The sequence below is a fragment of the Cryptotermes secundus genome, unplaced genomic scaffold, assembly GCF_002891405.2.
Source record: "Cryptotermes secundus unplaced genomic scaffold, Csec_1.0 scaffold2719, whole genome shotgun sequence".
Classification (NCBI taxonomy): domain Eukaryota; kingdom Metazoa; phylum Arthropoda; class Insecta; order Blattodea; family Kalotermitidae; genus Cryptotermes; species Cryptotermes secundus.
This window is the reverse complement of record NW_019742042.1, coordinates 72,976-91,582: the sequence shown is the minus strand read 5'-3', so window position 1 is coordinate 91,582 and position 18,607 is coordinate 72,976. Positions and strand designations below refer to the sequence as shown.

The following is an 18,607-nucleotide window of genomic DNA, read 5'->3' as shown; positions in this document are numbered from 1 at the left end:
CTCTATTTAACCAGCTCCTTGAAACAGAGATCTTCTTGAAATGTTAATAGTCACTCAGATAGTCATGAAATTTCTCACCTATTATGTAACCTGAAATTTCATTGCTGTGCTCACAAGAGATCATAACTCAATCCTGTTGTGTGCCAGATGCATCCATTCAACATCCTCGCACACTGTATTTTAGACTTATTTTAACTGTTTGCTTACCACGAGCCAATTAGACTGTCTCATTGCACTTGCATCAGAACTTCCACGTCTGAAGAGACTGAATCGTTAATTAATTATTACAACATTTCCTTCAATAGATGGCATCAAATGTGAATTACTGATTATCAGAGGAGAGAATAGGCTTTCACAAGATCTATATCTATGGACATTAGGAGGTAATTTGAGAAAGTATTGGCAGTTTTTTCTGTGCAATTGCATTTACTCCAAAGCCATCCTGGAATTTCTAGCATATAATTCTGTGGCATGATTTGGTAGTAAAATGGCTAATATACTCCAGCTAGACCTTGGTCTCAAGAATGGTTTTTCTTCTGAGGTATATTATCATCTTTAGGTGAGAAGTACAGCTCCTCATTATGTAATTTTTCTCAGTTATCCTGTTACTCTTTCCTCTATTTTGTGTTCAATGTGCAAGTTCAGAGCCAGGTCTGTTAATTTAATTCTTACTATTCTTGCAGACTGGATGGTGGCATTCCGAGTTCTGATTCCATTATACATGGTAATGGCGTTATCACAGTTCATAACATATTTACTCATCCTTATTGTTGGAGAGAAGGAAAAGAAAATAAAAGAAGGCATGAAGATAATGGGACTTCGTGATTCTGTATTCTGGTGAGTAAATTTTTGACATCTATTTTGGAGTATCTTATACAATGTCTTTGATTAAACATTTGTATACTTACAATGATCTATAGTTAGTATCATGGAATACTGTTAAATAGTTTCATAATGAAGATGGTAGAGAAACAAATTATTTTAGAATTCATGATTTAGGCTGAAAGTCCATGATTCCTATTTATTCTAATGTGACCATGAACTGACCACCAACTAGATCTATTGGTCCTCAAGCTCAGTGTTTGGGAACTTTCAATAAGAACAAAGGGTAAAATTTATTCTTAGCAATTTTGCGTATGTAACTTTGGTATTTAATTATTACTAGGGTCAGATTAACTAGGGGTGAAGGCACAGTTGCACCTGAGCCCTGATGATAATTTCTCGTCTTTGTAGTAAAATGTGTTTATCTAAAGCTCTTATTTTAATTCAGCTACCAATCCTTTATTATGCCACTCATATTCAAGTACCCTGCAAGCCTGTGACGATCACAGTGATATGAGAAGAGTCTCTTACACCCACATGTGCCAGAGACTCAGAATAAGTGAATGTGGCATTGATTATTGCAGCCACAACTCTATTATTGGAAAGCTAACTACATTACAGATATCTCAATGTAGGAGCCAGAAAACATTCTTCCTTGTTTTTGTTAAATATTCACAGTATGGAAAATGTTTCATATAAATATTGTAGATTTTAAAAGAGATCTGTATCTCATTTCTTGCATCAATGTTCATATGATGAATTATTTTTTAAAACAACATATTCACTTAGAGCTTGATTCAAAATATTTGTTATATTATATACCTTTTAGTGTTTTTAGTCCTTCAAATGCCGAGTCCTGTTAAAATTAATTCAGCAGTTTCAGAAATGAAATTTTCAGGCAAACAAGACACATCTTTGTCCATACAGGGCCTACTTTCACTTCATGTACTTTGTGTGGAGAAGGCATGTGATTCTGAAGCCATGACCTAAAGTTTGGAGCCCTACTGTGACAGTAACATGCCATATCATGACAGGCTTAAATGTGCTTGCTCTGTTGATTGCTTTATGTGTTCCATTGTGCTTATATATGTACGCACAGGTTGTCCTGGTTTATCATATACGGGATATTTGTGCTGTTTCTGACCATCGTCAGTTCGATCCTGCTGTTCACGTTGAGAGTGTTCCAGCACACCAACTTCCTGCTCATCTTCCTGCTAATCCTGTTGTATGGTCTCTCCATCATCATGTTTGGCTTCCTGCTCACCCCCTTCTTCGACAAGGCACGGGTAAGTGAACCTGCTTTATATTGCCGCTTACAGCTGAAGTGTTGGTCATGTAGAGACCGTTTCTTTGTTTTTCTTTTGTTCTGTGTATACTGAGGATTAATGGGAGGCATTCAGTAAAGCTGCTGGATAAAGTAGTTTCAATAGCAGTTTTCCCAGTATACAGCTTGAATAAGTTCTGAACCTTTCATAATGTACTAATTAAATACATTTCTTTTTGTGGCTATGCATCACGTATTTCTGAAACCACATTATTTTGTGTCCTCTGTGTTAATCAAAATTTATGTAGAAACTGTACTCACATGCGCATGAATAATTATTTTATTTGTCATACATTCTGAGTTGCTGTATAATCATTCTCACTTCTATCGTATAATCTAATTGGCATGTAATTTAATAGTGTGTGTAGTTGTCTAATCATCCCTACTTCTCTCATACATTCTGTGTACATAGTTTGATCAATCATCTTAATTTCTTTCGTAGAGTCTGTAGCTGTGTAATCATCTTCACTCCTCCCATGGAGTCCAAGTGACCTCTTTAATACACTCTGAATGGTATGTGTGATCATCCCAATTCATTTAGTACAATCTGAGTAATCGTACAGTCATCCTCACTTCTTTCATAGTCTTTGTAGTTGTGTAATCCATTTAACCACACAGAAACATTTGAAGTGAAATGTGCATCATGAATCTTTTTCAAAATTATTATTAAAGTAACATATCTGATTTCAAGAATACACTGTTTTTACTTATAGTGATATCTGTTTCAGACATTCAAATGAAGTGTTGAGCTCAGTTCCTGAGTCTGGTGTGGGTAAAGGAGAATATACAGCCCTTAAGTTTATTTTCTTGACACATCATACGTATTTCTTTTTCCTTTAAAACAGTGAATTTTTATATTATTATGTGAATGAATATGTTAGGCACATGTGATGATAACGTCTGCATTTCAAGATGAGAATCTAGAAAAATGTCTAGGATCAAGGCAGAAATTTTCTCTAGCAGACCATTGATTTCACTGTAATCATAAATTTCAACACTAGCCACTTTTACACAATGATCTGAGACATACATATAATTATCCCTGTTGATATCAGATCCTATTTGAGTATAATTTTTGTAATCATTAAATTAAAAATAAATCAATTCTAGGGCCATGTCCTTTTTTAACATGGCCAATAAAAGAGAGAGAGAGAAATATTGTGTTGGCAGGTTAATTCATGCTGCAATTGTCATCTGTAATGATTCTGACGGTGTGAGTGTTTTGCATAGTACTTTGCAAAACAAAAGCACTTATCTAAAAATTCACAAACTATGAGACTAAAAAATCAATTTTTGTATAAAAATTGAGATTTTCTTTCTTTATTAAGTTTCTTAAATTTGACACTTGTGCATGCTTGGAATCTATCTCCATTTATCAGAATTTTATAAAAATCCTTTTCTGGTTGCATCTTGTTTCAGACTGCTGGCATTCTTGGAAACTTTGCAGTGAACATCATGAGTTTACTGTACTTCATACAAGTGTTTGTTGATGACTCAAGTTCTGTGGCCTTCTGGCTTGTCTCCCTCTTGAATTCATCAGGATTTGCCCTTGCCATGGACAAGGTAAATATTTTATGAGAATAGTTATACCAGGAAGGACATTGGAATTAAATTTTAAAGGAAACATAATAAACTCTCTGCTTTAAGAATTATCTCTCTTTAGGGTATGCATTTGCAGCTATTCACAGTTACTGAAATTCAGTCTAATTCTAAGGTCACTTCTCACAGAAGGGATAATAATTTAAGATTTTGATGAAGTGAGCACTTAAGAGTTGATAATGATGATTTCCTTCTCAGATATAATGATGCTGTTAATATCAAGACTATGCAGCATAGTGCACATAAGATTTCAGTGCAGGGGTTGCAGTCTTAAGATTACATATATGTTACTAACAGGTTAGCTAGGTGGTAGTGGGAGAATACCAGGGGATATGGGTTCTGCTGGCTGTAAAACGAACTTAGACGTCTACATGAGAAAATAAAAATAATTGTACTGTTAAATGGTTTACTAAGATTTCTTTCAGTATTTTAATATATGTGTATTTATACTTGCAACTTTCTCACCCTGGAGGTACAACATATCTGCATATACTCTTCCTCTCTGGCTCTGTTCCTTGTCAAAAGAGAATGTAATTTGGAGATTGTGTTGTCATTTGTACATTATCTGTTATCAATTAAACGTTCTGTTAAGAATTAAACATATAATATAACAAAGGATAAGAAAAAACATGATAAGGAGCGTCATAATTTATGAAGAAAGCAGTTTTCTGGGATTTGGCACCGTGTATATGTGGTGTTAACCGACGTTTCGGACTGCTTTTACCGGTTCTCACGGTCTCTTCGCTTGCAGATTTCTTATATTTTTTTTCTTCTACCCTGAAGATGGAGGCGATACCTTCCTCCGAAACGTCGGTTAACACCACATATACACGGTGCCAAATCCCAGAAAACTGCTTTCTTCATAGTCACCGCCGTGAAAGCCTCAAATCTGACATAATTTATGTTTGTTCCATGAATTAAAATGAGCTGGATGGGATATGTAGCACAAGGGGAAAATGAGAAATGATTGCAGAATTATATTATAATAATCTTCGATTTACTCTTGACTTACTTCATTCTGCTTTCAATACCTCATTACATGTATAGAATATGATAGTATTAATACATTTGCTGGAGGGTCTGAGGAAACTCATGAAAAGGCTTACTCAAGACAATTGGCCTTTGGGCTAAGATTTGAACTCATGACCTCTTGAGTATGAACAAGGTATGCTTTACACCTGACCACAGCATTTGTTACCTTGGCATAGGCAGGTGAATAATATTAAAATTAATCTTGCAGAAAAAACATGAGATAATGTGAGCTGGTTTTATTGGGCTCGGGCTAGAGTAAATTCACTAGCTTCTGTGGTAGTGTGACAATACACCCTTATCCACTGAATACTGTCAGTTTCTGAAGGAAGACCTTTTTATATGTACATAATAAAAGATGTAATAATTGAAGTTCTTTTGGTTTGATGCTGAGACTTCCCTATAATGTTAAAGTACATAATTAAGTAAATATTCTGATAGCTCTGTATCATGTCTCTCTCATGTCACTTCCAGGCATTAGTGCTGGACTTGTCAGGGGATGGCGTGAGTTTTGACAATCTCTGGTCAGGTCCTGGGATTCCATTTGGGGGCAGCCTAATCATGATGTCACTGGATATTGTTCTATATGGTCTTCTTGCCTACTACTTGGATTGTGTTATTCCCAGTAAGTTACAATTTTTTACAAAAAATCCATGTTTAATGAATCACTGTGGGGACACCTTTTGTACACAAAATGAATTTGTTCACTAAATTCGGGTAATGGAAACTTATATTAATAATTTCTTCATCTTATATGATATAATGTATAAACATTATAACATAATTCTTTTACAAGAGTAGATAAAACACTTCATGCAGAAATAAATACAACTACATAAAATTTTTCTTTTTAAAATATTTATTTGTCAAAGAATATAAAGTACATTAGAAACAGTTTGTTCTCCTTGGAAGTCCAGAAACTTGACTGTTATACTAAGAAATTATTCAAAGAATTTCTGAAATCATGTCATATAAAGAAATTAAATTTGTGTAATATTCTTCTTGGAAATTATTTTAAGACATTTGATTGCATCAGTAAGATTTGTTTCCTATGACGGTTTTTGGGCTATAGGTTTGTTTTACTTAAATACATTTGGCTTGATTTTCAGGTGAATATGGCACCAAGAGATCGCCATGGTTCTGTTTCACTCCTGGATTTTGGTGCTCCAGGAAATCTGCCCCACGAGTAAGTCAACAACATAGGAAAACTGTATGGTTGCTTTAAATTGACAAATATGTGCACACTGAATATTACAGTCTAGCAAGTACCATTCTACTTCTGTAAGTGAGAGGTGTCGATTTTAATTCTGGGTTTGGAGAACAGATTTCTTGACAGGACCTCATTAAATTTCCTCAGTCCCTTCAAGTAAATGTCAGGATAACACCTCAAATTATGCCATGACCAGTTTCCACATACTTTCCAGTTAATTTTTCAGTGATGAACGTATCATTCGATACTGTATAATCTTAGACAGAATTTAGAATTCTTTACTGGAATCTGTAGTAAAACAACAACGTAACGGTCAAGGTTAAGATTACCTTAGCTACATGTTTTGGCTTTTAAAGCCATCGTCAGGCAAAATACATGGTGGCCATATTCACACACTATTGAACTGCATTTAATAGTGACAGTAGAACTGGATACTTGGCAACTATGTTACACTATAAAATACAAGGTATAAAAATTAAACAAATTATAAGATATAAGATATATAAGATATAAGATAAAACGAAAGTTATGTAATAAAATATGGTTAAAAACTCTTCATGTGATATTTCATATCATGAAGCCAGTTGTTGCAATTTTGTTATATTCCCGCGGACATAATGGTATATTCAAGACTTGTGTACGTATAGTAAACTGTTTGGAGGCAGTGTTATAGGTGTAGTATTATTTGATATTAATTGTTTGGTCGGTGCCTCATTTTACAATGTATTTTGTCCGCTCTGGTGGGAATACCGATTGCAGTCGGTCTCAAGAGGAGAAGAATGCATATGTTTAGAATAATTGTTTTTCTGATCCTTTAGATTCCATCTGTAAATGGTGAGTCGGATTCGTTCAACACAGGTGAAGAATTGAACCGAGATATTGAAACTGTGGCACGGGAAATGAAAGGACGGGAAGCCATAAATATAGTGGATCTTTATAAGACATTCCATGCATGCAGGAAACCTGAAGTCAGGGCAGTTAATGGTGAGTTGAACAAATCTCCTACATAATGTATATTCACTTATAGAAACTATGCTTTATATTTTCTCATATACATAATATGAGAAAGTATTTAGACGAAAAAAAAAGGTTTCTCCCAAGATTCTTAAGGATTTACACATTTTTGATGCTCCTATACATGAAAAAGTGGATTTTGGAATGTTGTCTATCTCTATGTCTGTGTATATGTATACCTCAGTAGTGCCTGTAAAGTGGGACAAATCTTATTCATGGATTTAAGGATTAATCTGTCATAAGCGAGCGCCTGGTGAATATGAACATTTATCTCCCCCCCAAAAGGGAGAGGATCATCTCATGAGACTGCAAAAACACATTTGCACTTTTCTCAAAAATTACCTGAATGGTTTTGATTAAACTTCGGTAGTTTAGAGAGACTACCTCATTAAATAAAACTACATAGGTGGTATCTTCAGAAAAATGACAGAGTGCCCTCTAGCAGCTCAAATATGTGTTATGCAGCGGTCTGGTCTTCTATCCCACTGCTATCACCTACTGTATGCCTTGTGGCAAAATTTTAGCTGGCTCAAATACCCCGAAAACCTTTGTCTGCCGAAAGGATCAGTATGGACTGGAGGTCCTTCAAGGAAGGTAGCTCTGGGTCATAGCCAAATCTAATCTTCACTCAGTACTGATGTTAACATTACTAGTCTTCAGAGATTGAGGATTCTCAGGAATAATGTCATAACAATTGGGTCTGCCATCGTCCACATTTATTTACATCACTAACATAATAATTAAGGAGTGAATTTAGTTACAAAACATGGTTATCTAGCCTTAGGTCAGTCCCTACATGCAGCTGTCTGGTTTGACAGCAATACTACATGGATCCACTTACTTTGATTTCAAAGAAGTATGATGACGCTGCAGCTCCTCCTTGGTTTCATGGCCCTCTTGGTGCAAGACACACGTAGCACTGTCAGTAGACTAATGGTCGTAGCCTCCCATAATACTTTTGATCTTCAGTATGGTCATTGTCATTACCGACCTCAAGACTGTATAATAAAAATCGCTGCTAGTCGGCACTTCCTCGTACTTTCCATCAATATTAAGGCTACTGCACTGGGCACATCCACTGATTCAGTGTCAAAAGCAGCAGCTCACTTCATGCCAGACAAGTTGTGTTTGTTTCCTGGTTTCTTCATCGCAGTAAACTGACTAGGCTTCATTTTTTAACCCAGGGGTGTTGAGTCCCTTTTTTAGGTCTGCAGGCATAACAGTGTGAAATGTCAATTCTCTCAAAAATAGGAAGTCTATTATACATCAAGCATATATGGGAAAGTATATGGAATATTTCTGAACCCGTTTTTTAAATATTGTTCGGTCATAAATTAATTTAATGTTTATTTTCAGTGATTTCAAGGTGGTAATGTCAGCCCTCCATTTAAGATCTTACCTAGTTTTATGATCAAATTCACTTCTCCTCAAAGATACCTTACATGGACATTTCACTGTATAAATAATAGCAAGGGAGGTAATTATGTATATAGTCTAATTTATTGTGCTTAGCAATGTCAGTAACTAATTTTAAACAGATTTGTGTGGATTCTAATTTTAATCCAGGATGAAAAGAGATAAAGTCCTTCACATGTAGTAGATTTGTTTATACAATTGCCTAATTATTACAGGAAGAACGTACATACACATATGAAGCTGTCAAACATAACAATACAGAAAAAAGCAAAACACCTAATAGAAGACACTCACTGGATTGCTCTATGGCAGCACAAATGAACCTGATTCAGGGATGTGGCTGTAATATGAAACTGATTCAGGGATATTGCTGTAACATGAACAGTGCTGGAATGACACAACAAAAAACATGATGTAAAAGCGATTACNGTGTGTTGGTATGTGTGTGGGTGTGTGTGTGTGTGGGGGGGGGGGACGTGAAATGTGTGCAACCTGTCAAGTGTTTTATGGCAGTAAAATTCATTTTGCTTACCAGACACAGAATATTAATTTTTCAAATGTATTAATGTGAACGTCGATTAATTGAATATTTATGAATGCGAGATATATTGTAGTCAAACTAAGATTTTCACATGTCTGAAACAAGTAATTAGTAGGTTCTGACCTGCGTACCATGGCCTCGTGTTTAACTTGTACTTAAAACGTTTCAGGTATCAACTTAGCAATTTATGAAGGTCAAATTACAGCTATTCTTGGTCACAATGGAGCAGGCAAGACCACGCTTTTCAACATTTTGACAGGACTTACAGCCCCATCTGCAGGAACAGCTTTTATATTTGGATATGATGTTAGGTAAGGAAATATACTCTAAGCTTTGGATGGCAAGCTAACAATGTAAACACGTTTATCATAAATAATACAATTATTTATATGAACTTACGTGTTTTGGCCCTTTGGGGGTGTCTTCAGAGGGACAATGGTAAGGGGAACAAGTCATTCCAAGATGAATGGAACTGTAACGGCAGAGGTATCCACATTAAAACAGATATACTGGTAACAGGCTGCAGATGCTGACAGGGTTGTGAGATTTCAAGGCTCATACATTGTTCAGACAGTTGGCTCACAGATGGCGGGGAAGTTGTTGGCCTCACGTGCCAGCTGCTCTTTACCCCCAGGAAGATTCCTGGCACTGATTTCTGTTAGAGGTTAGTTAGATATTTATTTAGTTATTTAGAGAGGGTGGGTTTCCCCATGCACCGCGACCAGTTTGATCTGTTGTGCTTCCCTCTATGATATTCTACCAGTCTCTTTACCCTACCGATAAATGATGCGTACCATCAGTCCCTCCGAGCAAGCGAGTTCAGCCACTTGATTAGCGGTGTCTATAATGCTTCCCCCATCTATCGGAGGCCTTAGAGGCTATTGTTGGGCGGGAAACATCCTGGAATTTGGCTCAGTGATCCCCTTTGGGGATATGAGGTTTTTTACGTGCTGTAAAGTTACGACACGGACACACAGCTTAAAGTCCTTCCTGGAGGACTTGTTCCCTGAATTTTTCTGCCCTTAAAAATTCGACAATCTCCGCCGGGTATTTGAACCCGCGTACCACGAGTCATGAGGTGGGAACGTTACCTCTAGACTACGGAGGCCGCTTTCTGTTAGAGGATAGTCAACCCCAGAGCTGGAAGGATTCGGTCAGTTGAAGAAGGGCCTGAAATGTAGCATGCATGGGAGAGAAGAGGAATGCATACAGGGTTTTGGTGGGAAAGCTAGAAGCAAAGAGATCACTAAGAAGACTTAGATATAGGTGTTAACATAATATTAAAATGGTTCTTAGAGAAAGAGGATGGTGTGTTATGGATTTTTCCAGTTTAGGGTAGGAACTAGCGATGGACACTTGTGAACATGATAATAAACCTTCAGGTTTCATAAAACTCTTTGGATATTTGTGTAACTGGCCGACTGTTGGCATTCTCAAGAAGGACTCAGCTCCATGGAGGTAGTTAGTTAGGTAGTAAAGTAAAAAAAGTAAAGGTATCCCTGTAACAGGCCTTGGAGGCCCTTAGGGTTGTGAGATGTTGAAGTTTCCATATTTTCTAAACAATCGACTCATAGATGGCAGCAAGGTTGACAGCCCTACACACCGACCGCCCTTTACCCCAAGAATATTCCTGGTACTCATTTCTGTTAGAGGACGAGTTGGCCCCAGAGCCATAGTGTGGCTAGAAGGATTATTTAAATTGAAAAAATTCAATGACCTCATCAGGATTTGATCCCGTGACTTTCTGGCTTGTAGCATAGTGCCTCAACCAACTACGCTACCATGTGCCCCTAGTTAGCTAGTTAGTTAGTTGGATAATTGTTTGGTTGGTTAGTCAGGTTGAGGCATGCAGTGTACTGGAAGATGAACGAATTTGACAGGTTTGGTGGTATGTATATACTGATTTCCTGAATAGGTACTAGCATGTATGGGTTGAAAAATGTTCTGATTATGTGTGGAAAATAAAAATATAAGATTTTAACATGCAAATTAAATGCAGTGAAATCTTGGGAAGTCATCCAGATCTAGATGACAAAATTACTTAGCATGACTGACTGTCCAAGAAAACTTCACTGCAAGGAAAAAGTATAATTCTTCTGTAAGACAGACATTTTTTAGATTAGTTGAACATGAAATGCATGATCATAACATAAAATATCTCTTCTGTATTATTATTAGGGATCCTAATGACATGCACAGAATCCGCCAGATGACTGGGGTATGTCCACAGCATGATATCTTGTTTGATATGTTGACACCTCGTGAACATCTAGAGTTCTTTGCAGCTGTTCGGGTGAGTGTTTCTCTCTATCAGATTAAAGTCAGTCACAAACAGACTTACAATGCCAAAAATCTGATTTATTTATAAAGCAAACATTTCAGTTTAGAATCATGTGATTTATAAGGGTTGAAATTATGCTCTTCATCAAGTTTAGTCTCTTTCTCTCCATTAATATTCATGAATTGTGCATGATCTATGTCAAGGATGGTGAATTTAAGATTTGAGGTGTTTGCAGCAGTTCAAATCCACATTATTGGGGTTATAATACTACACATTCTGGTAGGTAGGTACCAACATTTCAGAAGAAACATTGCTACTGAAACATAAGTACCCATCTGCCAGATTGGTAGTAAATTTGTGAACTTATATGCCTAAAGAAGTTATTGAACCACACCATTTTTCATGTATATTAGAATGATGGATATCAAATTCAGTGGCATGGAGAGACAACCACTTAAATCTATAACAGATGTTTATTACTGTTAGAATGAATATTACAGACGAGTATGGAAGCAGAGCGTGCCTGATGAATACTGGAAAAAACTCCCTTTGTAGCAGGCTATCCTGAGCTAGTGACGGTGGTGATATTAGTGTCCCTGAAAAGAACCGTTTGTTGGGAGCTGGACACATCTGCTGGATGCCGGGCAATACTCTTGTTACAGCAGGCTAAGCGGTGCTAGTGTCAGCATTATTCCTTCCAGCAGCTGTGGACTGCAAGTCAGCATTCCTGCGGGATGCCGGGTGAAGCTCTTGCAGTAGCAGACTAGCTGGTGCTAGTGGCAGTGAGGCAGACTGGCTGGAGTGATGAGCTCTGTCAATCACTGGCGAATTCAGCTGCAGTGCTGCTACTAGCAGACTTGCTGTTGCACAGTTGTGATTGATGCTAGCGTGTCAAAAGTCTGCATGCTTATACTTTCCCACCAATGGGCATTGGAGATGCCATGGTGAGCGCTGATTGGGTAGCGCTTGCTTCACTGTGAGAGGCTCCCACAACTGTTTAATAGATTTCAAACTATTCAACAAATACGACTGCTTTCAAAAGTTTATTCAGATCTAACCAACAAAGCCGATTCTGCTGTAGCTTCAGGCACCTAAATACCATGCCCTGAAAATGGGAATAATTTGGGTAAATTTTTGTACGTTTTTAACCCCTTGAATGCTTAGGTGAGTAGTGCTGAACCATAAATGAATAATGAATAGGGGCCTGTGGATTGAAGCAGTTATGGCCTTACTAGAGGTATTATCATGCCATTTGCATGGAGTGACTTGGGAAACCCATAAAAGAGCTCAGTCAAGATAATTGTTGTGCAGATCATAACTCAGACTGGGCGCTTCCTGAACACAAGTTAGAAATGTTAACAGGCAAGCCAACTTTTGGTTTCTGAATATGGTGGCAGAGGGGAAACCAATTATGGGAAATGACTTTTGGCTGCCCAGCCCTTAGCCATTTTATTAACAGGTATCACAGCTTACTAAGGTAAGTCAGTAAATGTCTGATTAGTGATTTATGAACTGTTACAGGGAATACATTCATCCTTGATTGAGTGCGAAGTGTCTAAAACTCTGCGAGATATTGACCTGATTGACAAAGCAAACACCTTTGCCAAACATTTGAGTGGTGGGGAGAAGAGGAAGTTGTCTGTTGGCATTGCTGTTATTGGAGACCCAAGGGTTTGTAGTCACCTTGTATTAAAATAAAAAGTTAATTTCCATAAGTGCCTTAAAAATTTGACTTTATGAATCCTTGAAGCTAACTCACTCAAATTTCCTGTTTTTTATATGTGAAGATTTATTATCAAGTTCACCTGAGCCACCTACTGGACTCTCACCAGTCCTCATCCTTACAACCTACTTTTTTTTTAAGATCCATTTGATATTATCATCCCTCCTATGATTAGGTCTGCCATGTGGTCTCTTTGCCTCAGGTGTTCTGACTAGAAATTTGCATGCATTCCTACTGAAGAAGAATAGATACTACTATATGTCTATCTTCTAAATCCATTTCATATTTGTTGTTATGTAACCTGCATTAGGAACTAGAAACTCATTCTTACTAGAACAAAATCTGCCAATGGGCATAATGCTGGACCAGTTCAATCTGGCCCATGCTATTAAAATCGGGTTCCTTGTGGACTGTTTTAGTATTTTCATCTAATCTTCATCTTTGTGTTTTAAATATCTGCTTTGCAAGAGGTTTCCTACTAAAATTCCATACATATTTCTTATATTCTCTTTCTGAGGCACATTCCCAGTGAATGACCTAGGGAAGTAAATGGTTTAACTAAATAATGACAGTTGTTGTTTTTGAAGGATCAGGTAAATTATAGTCTTGTGTGTGATTAATAGGTATTTTAAAGGTAAGGAAAGGACTATCAAAAGCTAGAAGATCCCAGAAGATATGACACCTGTTTTGGCACATTCACAATGCTAAGTTCAAAGACTAGTCCTTTTAGTTTAACCATGTTTGTCCAAGCATATGAGTGCGGGAACCGTTAAATGAATGTTCATGAAATTTGTTAAGTTTTACTGAAGTTTGATGATACATCTGACTTCTGATTAATGTTGGAAAGAAAAAGAAACTTAATTTGTATGAAAACTTACACATGTTGCTATACATATCTCATGCGTAACTCAACAAATGCTTGTATTTATTTAAATAAAATATTTTGAATAAAAGTTATGAAGAAAAATGAAACCCATAATTTATGACCAATATATTTTTCCATAAGTTTTATGACATGTTTAAATAGATTTTTTTTTCCAATTTTACAACTTGAGAACTATTGGGCATAGGAAATTCACCAGAATTGTTATGGTATGTGTACAAGTAAAAAGAAAACGATAAAGTTGTCCCTGTGCTTAATTAATTAAACACTGTGTCATGAAGACATATGAGCGAATGGAGGTATAGCTCCACCATTTTTGACCTAAGGACTAGATTATGGTGGGGATGCAGCTTCATGCCCTGAGCACTTCACCCCAGGGAAGGAACATTAGTACTCATTGGATAGGAGGCTGAGTGAGCCGCAGAGCTTGTCTGGAAGCTGTGGAGCAGAGAAAAATCTCTTGCCCATGCTGGGAATCAAACCCTGGCCATTCAGCCCTTAGCCTATCACTATGCTGACTGCAATATCCTGGCTCTTTGTTATACTGTGCACATTTCCTAACTTGTTTCCTCCCTGCATAAAGTGCTGATTAATGAAACAATTATTTGTAACAGTGATTGAACATGATTACAGATTATTATCTTGGATGAACCAACAGCTGGTGTTGATCCATACTCTCGGAGACATATGTGGTCTGTCCTTCAAAATAGAAGACATGGAAAGGTACAATATATTTTAAGGAAGTATGTGAAACACCATAAATGTGAGATTCGACGTTCTTATACTAATGATGATGAAGCTTGCTCTCATCTGTGATGTGGCACCTTATATTGTAGTAGATATTAATAAGCATTTCAGAGGAGCTGACTGGTCAGTAATTGTAGGGAATGGAGGATGAGAACTGAGGCTGAGGTAGGAAAGCAAGGAGAATAATTAGCAGTCTGAAATTGAAATCAACAATCAATTTCTCAGTACATAAAATTTTAATATTTTTTCACAACTTCTACGAAATAACCATTTAATTGCATTTTATGTCATAAATTGTATGAACTCGCTCACTCATGGAGCTGAGCCCTTCTTGAGAAGCCGCCAGTTGTGCAGCCACTCAAGAACTTCCTAGTATTTTATTGAATCCGAAGGTTCATTATTGTGTTCACAAGAGCCCTCCACTGGTCCCTATCCTAAGCCAGATCAATCCAATCCATACCATCCTATCGTATCTCTCTAAGATCTATTTTTAATATTGTTTACCCACCTATGTCTTGGTCTTCCTAGTGATGTCTTTCCTCATAACTTTTTCACAAATATCCTATATGCTGTCCTCTTCACCAACTTCGTGCTACATGCTACATTTTCATATGGTATTTACGGAATTTATCAAATTCACGTTTTACTTCTTCATAGAACCTCTCCTTTATATCACCAGTTTTATCTTCTGTTGGGGCATGAATTTTCAGAATGATGATTCACACCAATGACCTCTTATGGAAAAAAAAACCCTCCATAGTTTTAGTCTGGAAATGAAATATACCGATCAAGCGATCGCTACTTGTTGGCGAAGTTAGTGCCAAGTTTAGTGGATAAAGAGTGTCACGTGGTCAATGAAACGAATCCTCCATGACCGTTAATCTCGGTTTTCTCTGATTAGAGTCGCTATTTCCTTGAAATAGCTCCTCAGTTATCATCACGAGGCTGAGTGGACCCTGTTCCAGCCCCGCTACTTCTCAGAAAAAAATCTGGTAGCGCCGGGAATCGAACCCGGACCTCTGCATCTGTAGTCAGGAACTCTAACCACTAGATCACAGAAGCGGTCTGACCTCTTATGAACACTAAGACAAAATTACAAAAGCCAAAAAAGCATGCTGTTTTGGTTTAGAATTCACTATGCAAAATTGTGACATGGTGAAGAATCTTTGTGTCTAGATCTGGAATGAGCATTCAGAATTAATTTAAAAAATAAGTTTTCCTTTATGTTACCAAAATTTTGTTGAGTGTATTATCAGGGATGAATTAATTTCACATCTTGTCTTTTTAAGCAAACATCCTTCTCTGCAACTTTATATAATAATTGTTAATAAATTACAGGTAATTTTGCTTACAACGCATTTCATGGATGAAGCGGATATTCTTGCAGATCGAAAGGCTGTTGTTTCAAAAGGTCGTCTCCGATGTTGTGGATCTTCCCTGTTCTTGAAAAACAAATTTGGTATTGGTTACCATCTAACGTGAGTATTGGCACATATGTGAAATGTTTTTGAAAATTCTTAAGGTACTAGTAAGAGTTCTTCTGGACTGTAGTGACAGTGCATTGTCACAGATTTATTGAATAAAAAGTATTGAAAATATTGCAGCTTGGTTCTTAGATCAGATTTTAATGCTTTTGGTATCCCATCACGTTGGTCCAGGTTCGATCCCGGGGTCTAGTCAAGTGGGATTTGTGGTGGACAAAGTGGCGCTGGGGTAGATTTTCTCCAAGTACTTTGGTTTCCCCTGCCAGTCTTCATTCCACCAATTGCCCCACAATCACCCTCACCTATCATCTGGGGCTGGTACAATAGGCTAGTATTGGCCACAGTACAAGGAACTTAGTTCCACCCCACTAGCAATAAAAAAAATGAATTTGGTAGTATGCATATCTCTAAGAAGAATATCTGAAGATATTGCTCTGACTGACAAGGTTGTTGCTTATTTCTTTGGTCTGCATTCTTCTCAGATATTTTCTTCATCCCAGTGATTGATAAGATCCTTTGAAATCATATTCATTTTACAGACTTGTCCTGGAGGGGGTATCAAGGGAGCATGCCATTACACGTCTTGTGACGAGTCATGTTCCAAAAGCAGAGAAGGCTCGTCGCCATGGGAGGGAACTCAGCTTTATCTTGCCACACAATGCTGTGGAAAACTTTGCACCACTCTTTTCAGCCATTGAGCATGAGATTAACACGAGGGCTAGCCGATTGGGTATAAGCAGTTATGGCGTTTCCATGACAACGCTTGAAGAGGTGAGAAAGAACATTCATAACCTTGCAGGGATTATAACTGATACTGGAGTAAATGTAAAGGTAAGTTTTCCTGTGCTTAATTAATTAAGTCCTACACAATGAAGGTGTATGGGGGAGTGAAATTGTAGTTCCAACATTCTTGATCTTAGCACTAGATAGAGGTGAGTGGTTAGCTTTACATCCTGGCTGCTTTATCCCTGATGAAGGAGCCTATGGTACCCATTGGATAGGAGGCTGGGTGGGCACCAGAGCTGTTCTGGACGCTGTGGAGAACAGAAAAATCTTTTCCCTGTAAGGAATAAAAGCCCTGCTGCTCATTCTTCAGCCTGGTTCTAATACCAACTAAGCCATTCAAGCTCTGTTGGTAATAGAGTTGTTAGAGAAAAATGGAAAATTATTTGAAGAATTTCATTCCTTTTAATATTGTGATATTTTAAGACACTAAATCATGGTACAACTTCTTCCTTGAGCTGTTTTGTTATTCAGACATTCAAGAAATTCTCTGAACTTAGGGATTGGTCACAATTATCAGAGAAATCAGTTCAAAAAGGTTATGATGATGATGTTTAACATTTGGGATTACTGAATTTTTGGACTTCATTCATTTCTGGTCTGGCTCAAACCCGGGCTGCCGGTGTGAGAAGCCATTAACTAACTGCCTGAGCTATGGCACAGCCTTGAGGTTCATGTAAATGCAGGTTAGTTACAGTATCACAAAAATGGGAAAGAATAATATCAAGAAAATTTTTGCAATTGAGTTTTGTGAACAGTAATCAAAAAGTGGGTCAAAATGAATTGCCTCCAGAAATGCTTGAATAGCTCAAAAATGAATTATCTATTTTCTTACTCAGGGCATGACACTGACAAAAGTGGATTTTTCGAATATGATCTTGAAAGCAAGAGGCACAGTGAGGAATGGCACATGTCGCAATCTCCAAGACAGAAGGAAGTTTGCAAATCAATGAAGACAATGGTCATAATATTTTTCAATATTCTTGGGCTAGTTCATAAAGAATTTGTACCACCTGGTGTCACAGGGAATTAAGAATATCATCTAGATGGCCTGGACCATATGTGAAAGAGGGTGATGCGAGCTTGAATGGAAATTGCAGAGTATTGGATTCTTCAGGCTTCATCATGGCAATGCGCCCGCACACACAACACTGTCAGGTCGTGAATTGCTGGCATAAAGTGCATTCCCATGCTGCTGCAGACTCCTTATTCTCCATATCTGTCACCCTGTGATTTTTTACTTGTTCCCTAAATTAAAATAAATACTCAAGTTATATCTTTTTCAAACGCTTGAAAGCATTCAGAATGCTGTAACTGATGCCATCAACACCCTGACAGAAGCTGACATCCAGTGCTACTATACAAGTATATGAGGCATGGAAAAGTCACAGGGCCAAGTTAGTTGCATCAGAAAGATGTTAGTTTGAAGAGGATTATGATAATTTATGTAAGATTTGAGATTCTCATGGAGGTGACTGAAGAATGCCATCTTCTGGGATGTGGAGCTATGTATATCTTGTGTGAACTTGATTTAGGGGAATAATTTTTTTTTATTTATTTAATTAATAGCATCTTTACAATATATTCTCGATAATATGGAGTAATAAGTAAATTTGTTCTAAGTAGGTGTGTTGAGTGGAGAAGTCATCCACTGATAATACTCTGACAGGCCCTGTAGAGGAATGGTGATGGTTTTAATCTTCGTGGTAGGTCAGAAGGTCGCTGTCTACTCAGTCTTCTTCTTACATTGG

The 18,607-nt window shown here is 37.3% G+C and overlaps 1 protein-coding gene across 6 annotated transcripts in view; it reads left to right on the top strand.

Annotated features, from left to right (window-relative positions):
• Window positions 1-18,607, top strand: part of LOC111873019 (ATP-binding cassette sub-family A member 3) — a 96,077-nt gene that overhangs the window by 47,265 nt on the left and 30,205 nt on the right. For all 6 annotated transcript variants that reach the window (XM_033754923.1, XM_033754922.1, XM_023867378.2 and 3 more), the window contains 12 exons: window positions 684-837; window positions 1,922-2,108; window positions 3,566-3,709; window positions 5,249-5,399; window positions 5,884-5,960; window positions 6,803-6,968; window positions 9,125-9,266; window positions 11,134-11,248; window positions 12,758-12,907; window positions 14,476-14,565; window positions 15,928-16,067; window positions 16,613-16,844. In XM_033754923.1, coding sequence (XP_033610814.1) covers window positions 684-837; window positions 1,922-2,108; window positions 3,566-3,709; window positions 5,249-5,399; window positions 5,884-5,960; window positions 6,803-6,968; window positions 9,125-9,266; window positions 11,134-11,248; window positions 12,758-12,907; window positions 14,476-14,565; window positions 15,928-16,067; window positions 16,613-16,844 — 1,748 coding nt within the window. The remainder of the gene's footprint in view (window positions 1-683; window positions 838-1,921; window positions 2,109-3,565; window positions 3,710-5,248; window positions 5,400-5,883; window positions 5,961-6,802; window positions 6,969-9,124; window positions 9,267-11,133; window positions 11,249-12,757; window positions 12,908-14,475; window positions 14,566-15,927; window positions 16,068-16,612; window positions 16,845-18,607) is intronic.